The sequence below is a fragment of the Bombina bombina genome, chromosome 2 (assembly GCF_027579735.1).
Source record: "Bombina bombina isolate aBomBom1 chromosome 2, aBomBom1.pri, whole genome shotgun sequence".
NCBI classification, from domain to species: Eukaryota; Metazoa; Chordata; class Amphibia; order Anura; family Bombinatoridae; genus Bombina; species Bombina bombina.
Window position 1 is genome coordinate 199,458,627 of NC_069500.1, and position 21,843 is coordinate 199,480,469.

Below are 21,843 nucleotides of genomic sequence, written 5' to 3' on the forward strand. Positions count from 1 at the left end.
GTTTATGAAAAAAAAATTTTTTAAAACACTGTCAACTACTGTAATACAGCATTGCTGGCAACAATGTAAAACATTGTTACAACTCTGCTGCTCATATCGTGCTAAACCTACTGAGGTATACTCTTTATTTTTTAAAACACACACGCCAAGAGAACAAAACAAAAATTCTATTGCAGAACCATGTTTTTCAAACTGCATCCGCTATCGGAATTTTTTTTTTTTCATTTTGACACGCACAACCCTTTAATGGCTTTTTGCATCACCCAAAAGTTTGACACTACCCTTAAAGGGACATAAAACAAGTTGGGATAGAGACAAAATAATATAATATGTACTTTAATTACTTTACCTGCAAATCTATACTGCAGTGCATCGCCATTAACCCTTTATTTTTAGTTTCTAAATTGTAAAGCTCTAACTCCCCCCACACAATTCCTTTTATGGCTGTATCTATGCTTATTGTTCTTTTGGTAGAATGCAAAAGTGAATAGGGATTATCTGCTGGAGCATGCCTAGAAGATGTGAACTCAGTTGAAATACAATGCCTGTGTCTAAACACTGATAAGAGGGGTGGAGTTGCTGCTCCAGGCAGCTTAGCTATGTAATTCATTTTGCTTATTTTTGAAAATTATTTTAAAATACTTGCCAGCAATTTTTAAACAATTTTTTATACAAAGTATTTTAAATTAATCAGTCCTTTTAGGATATGCACAAATCTCAGCCAGTTTCATGGCACTTTAAGATGTAGCTGGATTAAATGGAACATAATAAAGTTCATTCTGGAAAAAAAGAAAGAAAGAAAAATCATGAGCTGGAAAAACTTCCTTGCTTATTCAAAAGGCCAGTGTCACTCGGGGTGCAGTCTCTTTTAGTTTATTATGTTTTCCACAGAGAAGAAATATCTTGTAGCAAACCAATCTGAGCCAAATTTTTTTGCTAAGTGTGTGTGTAACACCCGCTAACAGGTTAAATAGTCCAATTCAGGAGCCACAAGCACTGCAGCTCACAAGCAAAAAGAGGCACTACCAGCCTATCACTGCCTGTTTTCTGCTTGTGAGCTGTAATACATGCGGCTCCTGAATAGGACTTTAAAAGGGACAGTCTACCCAGAATTGTATTAGTTTAAAAGATAGATAATCCCTTTATTACCCATTCCCTAGTTTTGCATAACCAACAGAGTTATATTAATACACTTTTTACCTCTGATTACCTTGTATCTAAGCCTCTGTCAAAATAACTGAAATAAGGGGCAGTTTGCAGACTTGCATTTTAGCCAATCAGTGCTGACTCCTAGGTAAAAACTGTCAAAATGCATTCAGATAAGAGGTAGCCTTCAAGGTCTAAGAAATTAGCATATGAGCCTCCTAGGTTTAGCTTTCAACTAAGAATACCAAGAGAACAAAGAAAATGGTGATAAAAGTAAATTGGAAAGTTGTTTAAAATGACATGCCCTATCTGAATCATGAAAGTTTCTTTTGGTCTAGACTGTCCCTTTAACTCCCACAAAAGGGGTTCAACACACAGCAGGGTTTGCCAAACACAAAACCACAGTTCTTATTTTTTTGGGTTATTCTCCATATATAATACAAATACAATTATTTGGCATCTAAATGTATATCTGACTCCTAAATATTCTTACTGGCTTCTAAATTTGAAACAGATTTGTCTACTCCTACTTTCAAGGTTCAGCCACAGACAAGAAACTGCCTTAGTGCCAGGGAAGTGAAGGGAAAAAGGGGGGGCGCATTAAACCTTGCTGCTATGTGGCACACAGACAGACATGAAGTGTGACTAACTACAAAGGGAAAAGGTAAGGCTTTGAGATTACACACATCTTCCCAACCAAAAAGGGCCAGAAACAATTTTCTTGCTTCGTGTCACCCAGCACGTGTCAAGCCACGTTTTAGGACTACAAGAATAGACTAATCTTATGTCTAAATAAAGACTATGAAAATGATATAAACAAGGATTTACACAGTATCTTTAGAGCAACCAGTAAGTGATAACACTGCTGCACACATTATCTAAAGCACATCATAATAGGGGGAAGGTGAAGATGTCAATCTTACACCTTTCTGCAAGGAACAGAAGGAATGCATTGGTGACATTACATTTCTCTTAATGTTATACAAGGCCTCTGCAAACTAATATGGCATTATCTAAATATTTCAAATCAATGTCGGAAGACTACTGTTACAAGATTAAAACAGTAATAGCCCTTATTATTGCTAATGCAAGAGTCTTTTCAACGGTTGTTTTGGTAGCAAAACCCAGCACATTTTTACAAAATGCTAGCTTTAAAAAAGTATATATACATTTGCAGATCTTCATTCAGTGTTTAATTTTTCCAATTTATAAAAAAAAACTATTCAATGTTCCTTTAAAGAGAAATAAAGGAAGCAGAATATTTAAAGTGAAGGTCAATTTTCATGTGATGCCCGGTTTTTAAATAAAACTAATTAAAACAGGGGCACTTTCATTCATAAAAATTGACATGGCACCGTATTTTAAAAATACTTACTTTGTTCTTCTGAAACGCCGTTTCCCCGTTCTGAAACGATGCCCCGCCTGCTTCTTCCTGGTTTACTTACCCAGCAATGACGAAATCGGCTTCCTCCAATCACGGCGTTGCCTCAGGCAATAATTAACCCGGGGGGAAAGCCGTGATTGGAAGATGCCGGAATCGTCATTGCTGACGTATGAAGAGGCTTGCGACGGGCTGGTGAAGAACTGGAGCAGCTTCAAGAAGAAAAAGTAATAGTTTTTTTTAAAAACGGGCACTTTCACATGAAAATTGACCTTCACTTTAAAAGGAGTCAGACACAAATTTTAAGGAGCCTGGGAGGGAATTGTTTTCTCAGGACCTATTTAAGGGGCTCATGATCCAGCTGATTTTACCAACCACCCGGCTAAAAACGTAAGCCAATATCAAGCTAAAATCAGCTAATAGTAAATTTAAATTTTTGTTGCACATATGTCAAATAATGCAATTAATTTGTGCTTTGGATAGCTGATTTATAAACAGAAAATGTCAATCTGCCCCCATCTGGCTACTCCATAATAGCACTCGGCTTGAAACATCTTCTGTGGAGAGCATTGTATCTGTATGCACACATATAGACTGTTCAAAATAGTAAAACTTTAAGAGCCCTGGCTCTCAGGAATTTTCAAGCCTTGCTTCAAAAAAGGAACAGGACTCTTGACGGGTAATATAAACAGTTTTTGTAAGACCTTGTCAGAAGAAGGGGGAAAACGTATATGTAAAGATATCACTAGTCAGAAACAAAAGGTGTCTTCAGGAAGTACGGGGAGACCATCCAATATACACAATCTAAAAAGCGGCGGAAGCACTGTGAGATCAATAGATGTCTAATCACCGTAAACAAAATTTGTGAAGAATCCATAAAACGTATGAACAAAAAGCGATGCAACTGCATTAAATACATTTTATATGCACACACTCAACGTTCATTTTCTTCCATTATCAAAATGTCCCTCATTATCTTGGTTTATTCTTGGTTGAAACTTTGCTCCTTTCTCTGAAACAGTATTGTTCAAGACACACTCACGCTTCTTTGTCTACCTACATATGCTTTCATGAAAACATGCAAAGTTTCTACGGAAACTAAGAAGGTTGAAAACGGAATGGTAGATTTTTTTTTATTGTAAATTTCATTTTGATTTACATGTCTTTTAATTCGCAAGATAAACTATTAACTAGCGCTTCATTAACAACATATTAAAAATACACTTGAATGCCGAGTCAAACTTTGCAACTAGCACTCCAATTCCTGGATGCCACCACAGACAAAGAAATCAGTTTAAACAATAGCACTTCCTATTAGATTTCACAGATTTATGTCAGGAAAAGTAGTAGCCAATGACAGATAAGTAACCATTGAACAGATATATTCATCTTATGGGTTAAATTTTATTTTATTTTTTTACCAGGATGGAGTAATAATTCCTGTCCAAGCGTATTTGATTTGAATTAGCCAGATCCACTGAAAATCCATCAAGCGAAACTGCAGACCATTCAATACAGTAGAATAGCATAATCAGCACATGCATAATAAGACAATGCAACAGCACTTACTCTGAATTTTAAATGAGCAGTAGATTTTTTTTTCTGACACATTTCAAAATTTATTTCAATTTGCTGGTCCCTTATATCATGTGACAGCCATCAGCCAAACAAAGACTAACATACATATACACTGTGAAATGTTGCAAATACCCAGTAGTAGCTGGCTCCTCAGAGTTCATATAAAATGATTGTGTGCAATATGATAATTGAACCACATTCAAAAAGTCTGCTCTTTCTGAATCAAAGTTTAATTTTGACTTAAGTGTCCCTTTAGGATTTTTGAGGAATTAGAAAAGCCATTTGTAAATAGAGAAAATATAGAGAAAATTGAGTAGTTCATTAACAAATCTAGACAGGCCAGAAGGCTTGTTTTCCCCCAGAAAACTTCTGAATTACATTGTTTCCAATGCAGCAAAGGATTCTGGGTAAGGTATGCAAGTGAGGTTCACAATGACGCACTTTTTTACTAAATAAAGATACATAATCTCAAGATAGAAAAAACAAATTGCTAGGGTTGCCCAGTACTGGATGTATTCATTACATTTTTTTTATGTATTTTCATTCATAAACCCTAAACCCTGCAGTCCTAAAGGGACATTTTAGTATAAGAAAAAACAGCCCTATCTAATTTAAAAGGTACAGTCAACACCAAAATTGTTATTGTTTAAAAAGATAGATCACACCTTTATACTAGCCATTACCCAGCTTTGCACAACCAACATTGTTATATTAATATACTTTATAACCTGTAAACCTATAAATTTCTACCTATTTCTATGCCACTTCAGACAGCCTCTTATCGCATGCTTTTTTATTAGCGTTTCACAACAGGAGACTGCTAGTTTATGTGAGCCATATAGATAACATTGTGCTCACGTCCGTGGGTTGTGGATGACACTGCACTAATTAGCTAAAATGCAAGTCAATAGATAATAGCCATGTGATCAGGGGGCTGTCAAAAGAGGCTTATATACAAGGTAATCACAGAAGTTACAAGTTTATTAAAGGGACAGTCTAGCCTAAAATAAAATGTCATGATTCAAATAGGGCATGTAATTTTAAACAATTTTCCAATTTACTTTCATCACCAATTTTGCTTTGTTCTCTTGGTATTCTTAGTTGAAAGCTAAACCTAGAAGGTTCATATGCTAATTTCTTAGACCTTGTAGGCCGCCTCTTTTCTGAATGCATTTTGACCGTTTTTCACCACTAGAGGGTGTTAGTTTATGTGTGTAATATAGATAACATTGAGCTCATGCACATGGAGTTACACACATATATACAAGAAAGACTCTTCTCTCTTTTTCATAGGTTTTTCAACATTTATTTTCCAACATTTCAGCCCCAACCTGGGCCTTTGTCAAGGTAACATACAATGCAAACTAATATAATATTTATACCCTGTGAAACCACTCCCCCACTCACTCAGGTGATGCACTATGACACTGTGATTATCTGATTTTCTTAAGGTAGAATCTGAATTCAGTTCACTTAAAGGATTACTTTCTGTTATAATTTTTAAGCTAAACAACTAACATATTAAAGTTAATAAACATTAATTAAAACCTACTGACCCATATTTTCTCCAAACGAAGTTTCATAACGTTCTAAAAGTTATATCTTTTATTCGCCGATGATGTCACGTTATCCTGCCCACTATTTTCAGCACTGCATGTTCAAAATACTTAAACCAATAACTTTGTGTTTAAAGCGCCATTTTGAAACCTAGGTATTGTAAACGGATTGGTACAGAGCAAAGGATACCCACGGAGTGGGTTTGGAAAACAATTAAATTTGCAGACAAGATTTCTGATATACGGTAGAGATATGTTAATGAAATGCTATTGATAAAAAGCGTATTTGGGGTAGTTAGTTAGTAACAGGCATAGAAAATATTTACTTACAGTGGCCCTTTAACTGATTACTGGAATATATATATATATATATATATATATATATATATATATATATATATATATATATATATATATATATATATATATATACACACACACTCAGCTTAAATCAGTACTGATGTCATACTTTGCTCTACTGTGATCTCATGAGATTTCACTTAAATCTTGCAAGATTTAATAGTAGATTTTATCAAACTAGGAAGGGATAGTGTATGTACATGTCAGATACACTCTCTATTGTAAGTCCTTGGACTGGCATCCTGATTGGTTGCCTAAAGTGATTAACTTACCATGTTTGCGATCCACAGTTATATTGTTTACCCAAAAATAATATCAGTTTCATTCACCATTTTTCCCTATTTTTCTATTTACAGAGTTATAGCCGCAATAATTACATTTTTTTCTATCTACTAAATCAGCCCGTTATTTAGTCATTTTTTTCTGCCTATGTCACGTTTTCTATCTATCCAATCAAAATTCTGGCCATTAGGCGGAGCATGCTACCGTTTCGGATACTGGTATCGCTGTGAATCGCATGCACGGTAGACTGACAAGACAATTTGTGCATGCGCATTGGTAAGGGACTTCGTGCACGAGCATTAGGCATACCTGTGTGTGGGACCACTCTATACGTCGCATTACAGAAATAGAGGAAGTAGAGGGTGGGAGGAGTTCGCCCAGTAACGGTAGTAAAAAATATATAGCATAAAAGTCTAATTTTGAAGAAAAAATAAATAAATATTAAAAAAAAGTTAGCAACCATATTGCTGTTAGTATTTTGTTCTGATGGATGAACTCTGGAGCTATTAACTTTACTTTCACTTTAAAGTCCATTTACAAAGGGTTGTAGCTACTGATAACATTTTGAGCTATCTTCCTTTTTTACATACAGATGTTTAGGTGATATTTTATAGTCATTTTTTTCGGCTATGATGCATCACTTTCAAGTGCTTAAACATTTGGGTATCATGTTTCTTTAAATAGACCGCAAATAATTGTCTGTGTGAAATTTTAAACATTTCAATTGACTTCTTTTATTAATTTTGTTTGGTTCTCTTATCCTTTGTTAAAGAGTAATCCAAGGTGAGCTCGAAGAGTGCATGTGGCTTTAGCCATCTAGCAGCATCTTGCAGCAGTGTTTGCAACAATGTTATACCTAGTTGCAAACACTATTGCCATAAAATGCTAGACACATGCACGCACCTTAGTTCTTATTAGTTTTACTCTTCAACAATGGATACCAAGAGAATAAAGAAAATATGACAATATAAAGTTTACTTCGACTTTCCAATTCTCTTAGCATCCGTTGTAGAAGAGTAAACCTCGGTAGGCTTATATAAACTCAGGAGTGTGCATGAGTCTTTAGCATTGTATAGCAGCAGTTTTTGCAATATTGTTTGAATTAATGTTATAGAAATGTTGCAAACGCTGCTGCTATTTAATTCTTACTACACATACAACCTCCAGAGCTCCTACAACCCTATCTAGGTTTACTGTTCAACAAAGAAATGGGGCAAATTTGATTACAGAAGTAAAATTTGTGTTGTATCTGAATCATGAAAGTATAATTTTGACTGTGCTGTCACTTTATGAATTTAATCATTAAACCAATTATTTTCCTTTACTAAGTGTTTAACGTCATGCAAAAGGTAAAAGTTGTGTTCCTGTGCCACTCCAGGTGAGGCTATAGCTTGTAAACCAATCAAAAGCAAGCTAATGTTGGTATGACCCAATCACTGGCCATGTGCTCATCTGGGGGAAAAACACAATTTATGCTTACCTGATAAATTTATTTATCTTGTAGTGTATCCAGTCCACGGATCATCCATTACTTGTGGGATATTCTCATTCCCAACAGGAAGTTGCAAGAGGATCACCCACAGCAGAGCTGCTATATAGCTCCTCCCCTCACTGCCATATCCAGTCATTCGACCGAAACAAGCCGAGAAAGGAGAAACCATAGGGTGCAGTGGTGACTGTAGTTTAATTAAAATTTAGACCTGCCTTAAAAGGACAGGGCGGGCCGTGGACTGGATACACTACAAGAGAAATAAATTTATCAGGTAAGCATAAATTATGTTTTCTCTTGTTAAGTGTATCCAGTCCACGGATCATCCATTACTTGTGGGATACCAATACCAAAGCTAAAGTACACGGATGATGGGAGGGACAAGGCAGGAACTTAAACGGAAGGAACCACTGCCTGTAGAACCTTTCTCCCAAAAACAGCCTCCGAAGAAGCAAAAGTATCAAATTTGTAAAATTTGGAAAAGGTGTGAAGCGAAAACCAAGTCGCAGCCTTGCAAATCTGTTCAACAGAAGCCTCATTTTTAAAGGCCCAGGTGGAAGCCACAGCTCTAGTAGAATGAGCTGTAATCCTTTCAGGGGGCTGCTGTCCAGCAGTCTCATAGGCTAAACGGATTATACTCCGAAGCCAAAAAGAAAGAGAGGTTGCCGAGGCCTTTTGACCTCTCCTCTGTCCAGAATAAACAACAAACAGGTTAGATGTTTGACGAAAATCTTTAGTAGCTTGTAAGTAAAACTTCAAGGCACGAACTACGTCTAAATTATGCAAAAGACGTTCCTTCTTTGAAGAAGGATTAGGACATAATGATGGAACAACAATCTCTTGATTGATATTCTTGTTAGAAACCACCTTGGGTAAAAACCCAGGTTTTGTACGCAGAACTACTTTATCTGAATGAAAGATCAGATAAAGAGAATCACAATGTAAGGCAGATAACTCAGAGACTCTTCGAGCCGAGGAAATAGCCATCAGAAACAGAACTTTCCATGATAGAAGTTTGATATCAATAGAATGAAGGGGTTCAAACGGAACACCTTGAAGAACTTTAAGAACCAAGTTTAAGCTCCATGGAGAAGCAACAGGTTTAAACACAGGCTTAATTCTAACTAAAGCCTGACAAAATGCCTGAACGTCTGGAACTTCTGCCAGACGCTTGTGTAAAAGAATAGACAGAGCAGAAATCTGTCCCTTTAAAGAACTAGCTGATAATCCTTTGTCCAAACCCTCTTGGAGGAAGGACAATATCCTAGGAATCCTAACCCTACTCCATGAGTAATCTTGGATTCACACCAATGAAGATATTTACGCCATATCTTGTGGTAGATTTTCCTGGTGACAGGCTTTCATGCCTGTATTAAGGTATCAATGACTGACTCGGAGAAGCCACGCTTTGATAGGATCAAGCGTTCAATCTCCATGCAGTCAGTCTCAGAGAAATTAGATTCGGATGATTGAAAGGACCTTGTATTAGAAGGTCTTGTCTCAGAGGCAGAGTCCATGGTGGAAAGGATGACATGTCCACTAGGTCTGCATACCAGGTCCTGCGTGGCCACGCAGGCACTATCAGAATCACTGATGCTCTCTCCTGTCTGATTTTGGCAATCAGTCGAGGGAGCAGAGGAAACGGTGGAAACACATAAGCCAGGTTGAAGAACCAAGGAGCTGCTAGGGCATCTATCAGCGTCGCTTCTGGGTCCCTGGACCTGGATCCGTAACAAGGAAGCTTGGCGTTCTGGCAAGACACCATGAGATCCAGTTCTGGTTTGCCCCAATGATAGACCAATTGAGCAAACACCTCCGGATGGAGCTCCCACTCCCCCGGATGAAAAGTCTGACGACTTAGAAAATCCGCCTCCCAGTTCTCTACGCCCGGGATATGGATCGCTGATAGGTGGCAAGAGTGAGTCTCTGCCCAGCGAATTATCTTGGAGACTTCCGACATCGCTAGGGAACTCCTGGTTCCCCCTTGATGGTTGATGTAAGCCACAGTCGTGATGTTGTCCGACTGAAATCTGATGAACCTCAGTGTTGCTAACTGAGGCCAAGCTAGAAGAGCATTGAATATTGCTCTTAACTCCAGAATATTTATTGGGAGGAGTTACTCCTTCTGAGTCCATGAACCCTGAGCCTACAGGGAGTTCCAGACTGCACCCCAACCTAGAAGGCTGGATCTGTTGTTACAATCGTCCAATCTGGCCTGCGAAAGGTCATACCCTTGGACAGGTGGACACGAGATAACCACCAGAGAAGAGAATCTCTGGTTTCCTGATCCAGATTTAGTAGATCTGTGTAATCCTCATTCCACTGACTGAGCATGCATAATTGCAGCGGTCTGAGATGCAGGCGCGCAAATGGCACTATGTCCATCGCCGCTACCATTAAGCCGATTACCTCCATGCACTGAGCCACCGCAGGGCGCGGAGTGGAGTGAAGAACACGGCAAGCATTTAGAAGTTTTGATAACCTGGACTCCGTCAGGTAAATTTTCATTTCTACAGAATCTATAAGAGTCCCTAGGAAGGAAACCCTTGTGAGAGGAGATAGAGAACTCTTTTCTTCGTTCACTTTCCACCCATGAGACCTCAGAAATGCCAGAACTATCTCTGTATGAGACTTGGCAATTTGAAAGCTTGACGCCTGTATCAGGATGTCGTCTAGATAAGGAGCCATCGCTATGCCTCGCGGTCTTAGAACCGCCAGAAGTGAGCCCAGAACCTTTGTAAAAATTCTTGGGGCTGTAGCCAACCCGAAGGGAAGAGCTACACATTGGTAATGCCTGTCTAGAAAGGCAAACCTCAGGAACCGATGATGATTCTTGTGAATTGGAATGTGAAGGTAGGCATCCTTTAAGTCCACTGTGGTCATGTACTGACCCTCTTGGATCATGGGTAAGATGGTTCGAATAGTTTCCATCTTGAATGATGGAACTCTAAGGAATTTGTTTAAGATCTTTAGATCCAAAATTGGTCTGAAGGTTCCCTCTTTTTTGGGAACCACAAACAGATTTGAATAAAAACCCTGTCCTTGTTCCGTCCGCGGAACTGGATGGATCACTCCCATTACTAGGAGGTGTTGCACGCAGCGTAGGAATGCCTCTTTCTTTATCTGGTTTGCAGATAATCTTGAAAGATGAAATCTCCCTTGTGGAGGAGAAGCTTTGAAGTCCAGAAGATATCCCTGAGATATGATCTCCAACGCCCAGGGATCCTGAACATCTCTTGCCCACGCCTGGGCGAAGAGAGAAAGTCTGCCCCCTACTAGATCCGTTGCCGGATAGGGGGCCATTCCTTCATGCTGTCTTGGAGGCAGCAGCAGGCTTTCTGGCCTGCTTGCCCTTTTTCCAGGACTGGTTAGATTTCCAGGCCTGCTTGGATTGAGCAAAAGTTCCCTCTTGTTTTGAAGCAGAGGAAGTTGATGCTGCACCTGCCTTGAAATTTCGAAAGACACGAAAATTAGACTGTTTGGCCCTTGATTTGGCCCTGTCCTGAGTAAGGGTATGACCCTTACCTCCAGTAATGTCAGCAATAATTTCTTTCAAACCAGGCCCGAATAAGGTCTGCCCCTTGAAAGGAATGTTGAGTAATTTTGACTTTGAAGTCACGTCAGCTGACCAGGATTTAAGCCATAGCGCCCTACGCGCCTGGATGGCGAATCCGGAATTCTTAGCCGTTAGTTTAGTCAAATGAACAATGGCATCAGAAACAAATGAGTTAGCTAGCTTAAGTGTTCTAAGCTTGTCAATGATTTCAGTCAATGGAGCTGTATGGATGGCCTCTTCCAGGGCCTCAAACCAGAATGCCGCCGCCGCAGCAGTGACAGGCGCAATGCATGCAAGGGGCTGTAAAATGAAACCTTGTTGAATAAACATTTTCTTAAGGTAACCCTCTAATTTTTTATCCATTGGATCTGAAAAAGCACAACTGTCCTCAACCGGGATAGTGGTACGCTTTGCTAAAATAGAAACTGCTCCCTCCACCTTAGGGACCGTCTGCCATAAGTCCCGTGTAGTGGCGTCTATGGGAAACATTTTTCTAAATATAGGAGGGGGGGGAAAACGGCACACCGGGTCTATCCCACTCCTTACTAATAATTTCTGTAAACCTTTTAGGTATTGGAAAAACATCAGTACACACCGGCACTGCATAGTATTTATCCAGTCTACACAATTTCTCTGGCACTGCAATTGTGTCACAGTCATTCAGAGCGGCTAACACCTCCCCAAGCAATACACGGAGGTTCTCAAGCTTAAATTTAAAATTAGAAATCTCTGAATCAGGTTTCCCCGAGTCAGAGATGTCACCCACAGACTGAAGCACTCCGTCCTCAGGTTCTGCATATTGTGACGCAGTATCAGACATGGCTCTTACAGCATCTACGCGCTCTGTATCTCGTCTAACCCCAGAGCTATCGCGCTTGCCTCTTAATTCAGGCAATCTGGCTAATACCGCTGACAGGGTATTATCCATGATCGCAGCCATGTCCTGCAAAGTAATCGCTATGGGCGTCCCTGATGTACTTTGCGCCATATTAGCGTGCGTCACTTGAGAGGGAGGCGAAGGGTCCGACACGTGGGGAGAGTTAGTCGGCATAACTTCCCCCTCGACAGAACCCTCTGGTGACAATTCTTTTATAGATAAAGACTGATCTTTACTGTTTAAGGTGAAATCAATACATTTAGTACACATTCTCCTATGGGGCTACACCATGGTTTTTAAACATAATGAACAAGTAGTTTCCTCTGTGTCAGACATGTTTGTACAGACTAGCAATGAGACTAGCAAGCTTGGAAAACACTTTAAACCAAGTTAACAAGCTATATAAAAAACGTTACTGCGCCTTTAAGAAAAACAAATTTTGTCAAAATTTGAAATAACAGTGAACACTAACGAAATTTTTACAGTGTATATAACAAGTTAGCAGAGCATTGCACCCACTTGCAAATGGATGATTAACCCCTTAAATACCAAAAAAGGAATAACAAATGAAAAAAACGTTTTTAAAACTAGTCACAACAACTGCCACAGGTCTACTGTGGTTGTTACCCTCCTCAAACACGACTTTTGAAGCCTTTTGAGCCCTTCAGAGATGTCCTGTATCATGCAGAGGGAAGCCGAGTGTCTCTGTCTGTAATTTTAGCTGCGCAGAAAAGCGCTAAAATAGGCCCCTCCCACTCATATTACAACAGTGGAAAGCCTCAGGAAACTGTTTCTAGGCAAAAAAATCAAGCCAGCCATGTGGAAAAAAACTAGGCCCCAATAAGTTTTATCACCAAGCATATATAAAAACGATTAAACATGCCAGCAAACGTTTTATATTGCACTTTTATAAGAGTATGTATCTCTGGTAATAAGCCTGATACCAGTCGCTATTAAATCACTGTATTTAGGCTTAACTTACATTAATCCGGTATCAGCAGCATTTTCTAGCAAATTCCATCCCTAGAAAAATATTAACTGCACATACCTTATTGCAGGATAACCTGCACGCCATTCCCCCTCTGAAGTTACCTCACTCCTCAGAATATGTGAGAACGGCAGTGGATCTTAGTTACTTCTGCTAAGATCATAGAAAACGCAGGCAGATTCTTCTTCTAATGCTGCCCGAGATAATATAGTACACTCCGGTACCATTTAAAAACAACAAACTTTTGATTGAAGAAAGAAACTAACTATAATACACCACTCTCCTCTTACTACCTCCATCTTTGTTGAGAGTTGCAAGAGAATGACTGGATATGGCAGTGAGGGGAGGAGCTATATAGCAGCTCTGCTGTGGGTGATCCTCTTGCAACTTCCTGTTGGGAAGGAGAATATCCCACAAGTAATGGATGATCCGTGGACTGGATACACTTAACAAGAGAAATAAGGCTATAAGGCTATTTTACTTAGTTCTGCTGATTCAAAATCATTTTCTGAAAAAAAGAAAATTATTTTGTCATTACCAAGGAGATTTTTCTTTGTAAGTTAAATCAATGATAATAAACAAACAATACTAAATTGTCACCCAACATTTTTAATCTAAATTAACTGCAGTTCTTATTCCAAAATTAATTATACCATATAAAAATATTAATACAGCAAATGCTATACAAACATTTCTAGCTTACTTTGTGAGTTAGTCATAGTAAAGTGCACAAGCAAAAACACATGCTCACTGAATAATGGGAAGAATTGAGATAGATGATGGATAGATACACACCATCATTTATTATATATTTATTTTTAATTTATTATCACACATATACTGTATATGATCCATACATACACGCATATATGAGTCTGAAAAAATATATTATAACACACACATACATAACGGGTTAGATTTATTAAGCTGCATATGCAGTTTTTCCAGCAATGTGGAGCAGGTTGGCATAAGTGAGCCTGCTGCCACATATTTAACCCCATAATGATCAGTGACATACCCTGTACATCACTGTTCTTTCTATGGGGGTTGCTTTTATTTATAATGTGGTTTCATGGTCAGCGCTATTTTAGGAAGCCAGCAGGAGGTGCAATACCGCGGTCTTGACGCTCAAAGCCAGACCCGAACAATTACAAACAGACAATCCCTTAACGACCAGCAAAGTACAGTGTACGTTGCGGCCAAAGCAGAAACTGCTTCTTTTTTCCTCTCCGTCAACTCAAAAGTGGCGAGATCAATCACTCTGACATTCGTATCGTTCTGTGTGATTGACGATTACTCTAGGGCAATCGGTTACGACGGAGCAGCATTGCACTAAAATCCTCTTATGCAATGATATATATTTTGCCTGCAGGGATGGTCAATTGACTCTATTATGTAGTTGGAAATGACTGTATGAGAGTTAAAGTGACAGTAAACACCGTGATATGACAACCTTTTTCTACAGTCTTCTAATGGGTTAACACATCAGCAGGCTCTCAACAATATTAGGACAGATTAAGACAATGCTGCAATTGTTTTTCAATAGTCAAACTCCGCCCACTGCTTTCTTTATTTGGAGGAGCAAAAATGGACTTGAGTTTGGAGATGAAAGGGATTGCGCCACTATCATTGTGTTAACAAAAAACTAATTATGTGGCATCAGCAGCAAAGATATAATAAATTCCAAATTAAGGAGAAAAATTTGGCAAATTTAGGCTTGTGAAGCCAGACGTGCTCTTTCAGTTTTTAGGAATGGAAAAGGGGGCAATATAAATAAATCAAAGTATTTCAAAGTTGTTTTACTGTGCTTTACTAAGCATTTTATATTATAAACTCAAGGTGTTTACCGACCCTTTATGGCCCTTAAAGGGACAGTCAACACTAAAATTGTTATTGTTTAAAAAGTTAGATAATGCCTTTACTACCCATTCCCCAGCTTTGCACAACCAACATTGTTATATTAATATAATTTATAACATTCAAAACATCTAAATTGCTGTTTCTTAGACCCTATAGACAGCCTCTTAATCACATGCTTTTTTTATTTGCTTTTCACAACAGGAGACTGCTAGTTCATGTTGGCCATATAGATAACATTGTGCTCACGCCTCTGGCTTCTGCACAACACAGCTAAAATGCAAGTCAATAGATAATAAATATAAAGTCATGTGATCAGGGGGCTGTCAAAAGAGGCTTAGATACAAGGTAATCACAGAAGTTAAAAGTATATTAATAAAACCGTGTTAGTTATGCAAAACTGAGGAATGGGTATTAAAGGGATTATCTATCTTTTTAAACAATTACATTTTTTGAGTTAACTGTCCCTCTAAGGCAATGTCACATGCAAATAGAGAATATATATCATAGAAAATTGCGTGACCAGCAAAACCTATTCGTTTTCTGTATGTGTATACTAGCAGAATATAAAATATTATAAAAAATGGTCAAGAGTCAATACCTTAAAGGGATAGGAAAGTTAAAATTAAACTTGCATGACTCAGATGTATGAGCATGTAATTTTAAGACACTTTTAAATTCACTTCTATTTTCAAATGTGCTTCGTTCTCTTAGTATCGCTTGTTAAAAAATGAATATACACATATCATACACTAGTGGGAGCTGCTGCTAATTGGTGACTGCACACATTTGTCTCTTGTGATTGGCTAAATAGATATTTTCAGCTTCCTGTCACTAGTGCAATGCTGTCCCTTCAGCAATGGATAACAAGAGAATGAAGAATATTTGATAATAGAATTACATTGGAAAGTTGTTTAAAATTGTATGTTCTATCTGAACCATAAAATAAAATGTTGGGGTTTCTATCCCTTTAAAGGGATATTACTGTCTTGTTATCCGTCAGCAATGGATAACAAGAGAATGAAGAATATTTGATAATAGAATTACATTGGAAAGTTGTTTAAAATTGTATGTTCTATCTGAACCGTAAAATAAAATGTTGGGGTTTCTATCCCTTTAAAGGGATATTACTGTCAAAAATTAAAGGCACATAGATAAATTACATCTTTGAACAGAAACATATTTGTAATATACATGTATAGGCAAAACAACGCTTCTAGTAAAAGTTATGACTGTTTTAGTGTTAACATTTTTCTCTGCACTTGCAGCATTGCTAGATATTTCCAGTGCACCAGCATTTTAAATACTACAGCTGCTCAAAGCACCAGGGGGGCTTTATCATGTCAGCTAACACATTGAGTCATTAACAGTTGGTACAAGCACCTTAAGTTCTCTGAGTAAGTGCTGTGTTAAAAATGCTGGTGCACGATGCATACTTAAATACACATTTAAAAGAGCTATATCTTTAATTAGAAGCATTTGCATATTACCAACATGCTTCTATTCAAAACTGAAATGCATCCATGTGGATTAAAATTGTGGCTGGAATGTCAGGTAATACTTTAAAAAATAAATACAAAATATTGGAGCCATAATTGTGCATACTGAAATAATTGCACAAACACTGTGTTCATGTAAACATAAGTGCACACACAGTACCATAATGAGTTAACTAGTGAACATACACAGGTATTTATATCTACAGTGCTTGCAGTAATATATATATTTATGCAGACAAACACCTTAGCAGCCAAGAAGGGTGTATGGTGCATTTAACCCCTGAGAAGGCTGAATGAGCTATGTAATACAATGCTTTGCATTCAATCTCGGTATCTGAGAGTTTAAAGCAACTTATATGCACCAGGAGCCTGGCTATATGAATATCACCCCCTCCCCCTGGGATCCCGGGGTTGCCCAACAGGCAGGGAGGAGGCCACTGGCAATGAAACAAGAGATGACGAAACACCTACCCAAAAATTCTCCAAGAAATATGCCATGACCATGGTGTTGGTGGAGGGGGCAGGAATCCCCACTTTTTCTCCTCAAAATGCCCTTCTAATCAATCGAGTCCCGGCTAGATGTCCTATTTCCTGACGGCTCTCCTCACCACTATGGAACCCGACAGTGACCCTCCCCCTCTTTTTCCACCATAGAGCATGCGTATAACAACAGGGAGGAGAGACCCAGAACTAGGTAGTGGAGCTAGCTTCGCGTGCACGTACGACAAAGAAAGGAGCAATACGCGTAACCGGTAATTAGCCGGTCTAGTCTGAGCACGCGCGTTGTTTTTTTTTTTGTCTTTTGTAAAATGTGTTGCCAAAAAAAATCTTATCTACACAATTTCTAGTAAACCTTCAGCTGTCTTTCCTAGTCCCGCAAAACATCCCTTCTTTGGTTAGTACGGCAAAAACTATAGTTACACAATGTCCTAGTGAAAAGCTAATTTAATAGCTGCTTTTTATACAAGATATATACATTTTTTAATGGACATAAAAGAAAAAAAAATATGTTGGTTTTATTATTATGCTATTTCTAGCATATTAAACATATAGTTACAATAATTACTAATGGGAGCTAGATGAACACATCTGGTGAGCCAATGACAAGAGACCAATATGTATCGCCACCATTCATCCGGTACTGGTAGCTTCCAGTAGTGCATTGCTGATCTTGAGTCCGGATTTCAGCCGTCTTGATTGTTGCCGTCTAAATAATGCCTCTTACGTATCTTGGGAAATTCAATAACAATATGAATAGTCATGCGTGAAACGGGAGCGCGCTTGTATTGCAAGTCCGACAAAAAAACAAACTCATGCGCAGATCATCGGGGAGGCGGATGACGTAGATTGACGGCCGCCTAACGGCCAGAATTTCAGTTGTATGAAAAGAAAACGTGACCAAGCAAAAAAATAAATAAAAATTTACTGGTTGACATCGACAAAGTAAAATATATGAGTATAAACAGGAAAAAAACTAATTAATTTGGGTCAACAAGTGATATTAGACTGTGAAATAGAGTTAACTTTACCTTCACTTTAAACTGTCATGATTTAGATAGAACATGTGATGTTAACTTTACAATTTACTTCTATTATCAAATTTGCTTTGTTCTCTTGCTAACCTTTCGTAAGCGGAAAGTTAGGTACGCTGATAGAAGCTAAGGAGTGTGCATGTGTCTTTAGCAGTCTATGGCAGCAGTGTTTGTATCTATGTATAACACTGCTGCACGAAGGCTAGACACGTGCACGCTCCTGAACTCACTTAGGATTACCCTTTAATAAAGGATACCAAGTAAACTAAGCAAAATTGATAATGAAAGTAAATTACAAAGTTGTTTAAAATACTGTGCTCTGTCCAGTTCATTTAATTTTGTCTTTACTGTCCCTTTATTAAAAAGAGAAGTAAATTGTAAATCTGAATGCACTATTTGTATCATAAGAAGAAGAATATGGAGTTTCACGCCCCTTTAAGTATCCTGAGTGCCTGAAAAAATCATATCAGATAGCTACTTTGTTTCACATAATCATTCAGAATTGTGAGCTCAGGCATTCTGCCGCTCCTTCACAAAAAAAAGGGAGCTTCCCTAACACTGACTAGAATGTTTTGATCATCATGCGGAGACCACTTAGACTGTGATCCTAGGGAATTTGTCCCATATATAGGGGGCGATTTATCAAGCCGCTTCGCCTGCCTACAACTACAGGTTCTCACAAGAGAACCTGCACGCCGTATTTAACAAGCAGTGGTCATTGGAACGCTGCTTCCCTACCCTTACGCCACCTCATAGGTGGGGAATTTCAATCTCTGTGGTCTAGTCTGACCGGGGAGATTGACCTCCTGGCCGCATGTGATTGGATGTGCGCGGGCAGGGATTGCACGCGAGCGCAAAATATCGCTAGTGTGCAATGCTGAATTCCGCCAGGGGAATTCAGCCTGCCAGAGGCGAGCTGCGGTGGACAGGGGCGCGTATGTGCGCCCCTGTCCGCCTCAGCTTGATAAATTGACCCCATAGACTAGCTAGAGTTCACCACTGGTTTTCTTCACTTTGACCCTTGGAGGCACCAAGCCCTGCCACCTTATGCCAGGCCCCAGGGGTGTTGTGTGTTTGTATTTGTGGTACTTACAAAGATTTTACAAAACTACTCATAAAGATTAAATGACATATTGGTGGGGAGTCATCATTTTCTACTTTTTATTTAGAGGGATATGATACTCAAACATTTTTATATTTCTATTTCAAAATATATTATTGAAGTTTTTTATAGTCATGTTTTTTTTTTTTTTTTTAAAGGGATAGAAAGGTCAAAATTGAAGTTTGCACAAATACATTTAAAATTTAAATAGATGCATTTTTGCAATATAATTCCATTAGCAAAAATGCTTTTAGTTAAATGTATTGCTGTTTCAGCAGCATACGCACATATGCTACGTCAATAGAGGATCAGGATTCACTCAGAGAGCTGGTGGTGCTGTGTATTGTATAAGTGAAGGGTTAATTTGTGTCTTACAAGCCGCTGCTGACTATCTCTGAACATGTGATATGTGAAGGCTGGTGCACTGAGCACTCACAGCATATGTACGGATACTGCGGAAAATTAGTGATAACTTTTAATAGTTAATGTTAGTATTTTGCAAAAATGCTTTTACAATTTAATTTCACACATGCACATTTGAGTTTGTATATTTCTTTCCCTTTAAATGTTTCTGTGCTAAATAAACCAGCATTTTCCTGTAGTTTTCTCTGTCAGCCAGTGAACAGGGGAGTCCCAGGACTCAGATGTGCACAATTATCAGCTTCCCTGTTTTTTGGGGAAAAAATATATTTCTGATATGTTTAACTGGGGCTTTTCTATATGCACTATTTGCTTAACAAATTTGCTTGTGCCATTTCTCTTTAAATCCCCATTTTATTACAATTTACAACTCTCCTTGTCAGTCAAGTCAAAATAAAGTTTTATGATTCAGAAAGAGCAGGTAGTTTTAAGATAGTTTCCAATTTAATTCAATTATCAAATTTGGATCCTACTGAGCATGTGCACAAACTCACAGGGTATACGTATACTAGCCTTATATACTAGTCTGTTATTGGCTGATGTCTGTCACATGATACAGGAGGCCAGGAAATGTGAGAAAAATAAATTTGCCAGAAAAAAATCTACTGTTTATTTGAAGTTCAGAGTAGGTGTTATTGCCTTGTCTTTTTATTATGCATGTGCTAATTATGCATTTCTACTGTATTTAGTGAACCTTTAAAGCAAAGGAAATTTAAAAAGAGACTGCCTTATAACCTTATGGCTGTTGACACCTTTGAAAATGAGAGTGTTACCATAATATCTGGCAAACCCCAACTCCTATCTAAACCACCTTTGCTTCATAATAGGCTTTCATTTGGTTTATGTACTTAAAGGGACAGTATACACTCATTTTCATATAACTTCATGTAATAGACACTAATATAAAGAATAAGATGCACAGATACTGATATAAAAATCCAGTATAAAACTGTTTAAAAACTTACTTAGAAGCTGTCAGTTTGGCTCTGTTGAAAAGGTAGCTGGAAAGCCCACTGCAAGTGGCAAATAAGACACTCCCCGGGCCCCCTCCCCCTTCTTTTACATATGAAAAGACCCTTTACACAAACAGGAGCAAGCTGGAGAAGGTAGCTGACAGTATTCACATAAAACTTTGGGGCTTGGTTAGGAGCCTGAAAATCAGAGCAATGTTATTTAAAAATAAGCAAAACTATACATTTATTTAAAAAAAAAACTTTATGGGCTATATAAATAGATCATCTACAAAACATTTATGCAAAGAAAAAATGAGTGTATAATGTCCCTTTAAATGCTAAATGTACAACTCTACCATTTTAGTATATCTGAAATAGGCATTGTCAATCAGACTTTAGCATTCCACTTAATTTTTTTTTTTTTTTTTTTTTTTTTTTTTTTTTTTTAAAGGATTTTTATTAATATAAAGAAAAAAAAATATTACATTCATTTGACAACACATAGATATGGGTAATTTCTGTACCATATCTAAACAACAACCAAAATATTACAAAGGATACATAGATCATGTATAGGTCGAATATATCATAAAATTAATACAATAAGATAATAATTCAAAAGGACTCCATATTTAACTATGGTATCATTGAATAACATCCTCTACCTCTGAGTTTACCATTAAGGGAAGGAGGAATGAAGCAGAAAAAAAAAAAAAAAAAGAAAGAAAAAAAAACAGTCTGAAATGCTCTTTCCTTCCCAAGAGAGAAGCTCAAGTACATTCCTGCTTATCTACGTTTGAATGGTTCCATAAATTAAATTATTCTCCTTTAACTCTTCTAAGACTCCTTAGTCACTATTTGCAATCAAAAGCGGGTCAGCTTTAACTAAAAAATAACTTCTTCTGGCTTCAATATGGTCATTGAGTCTTATTTCTGTTACTAAACTGGATACTCCAAATTAGGCTGCTCAATGGCCACTTATTGACTGACCCTAATGCCTTTAAAGACTGGACTCCCTGAAATATCTACATCTAAGATCAGCATATTTACTTCTTTATATATACCTAGTTTTCGAGACCACTATTGATTCGTATTAGAGGGTACTTTTCTATTCATAAGCTCTATATAGTGCTCCTTAGAGAAACTTGATCCTAATACGCTAATTGGCACAACACTCTCTGAATCAAGCCTAGGGGAGAACAACGGGGGGGAGAAGAGAGAAGAGAGAAAAAAAAAAAATTAACACTTTAAAGACCTCCTTGGACTT

The 21,843-nt window shown here is 37.9% G+C and overlaps 1 protein-coding gene across 2 annotated transcripts in view; it reads right to left on the bottom strand.

The window, feature by feature from the left end:
• The window catches only part of FCHO2 (FCH and mu domain containing endocytic adaptor 2), a 505,609-nt gene extending 488,387 nt beyond the window's left edge, over positions 1-17,222 (bottom strand). For both annotated transcript variants that reach the window (XM_053701433.1, XM_053701434.1), the window contains exon 1: positions 17,041-17,222. In XM_053701433.1, the coding sequence (XP_053557408.1) occupies positions 17,041-17,073 (33 nt within the window). In that variant the 5' untranslated portion in view covers positions 17,074-17,222. The remainder of the gene's footprint in view (positions 1-17,040) is intronic.
• Between the last annotated feature and the right edge of the window lie 4,621 nt (positions 17,223-21,843).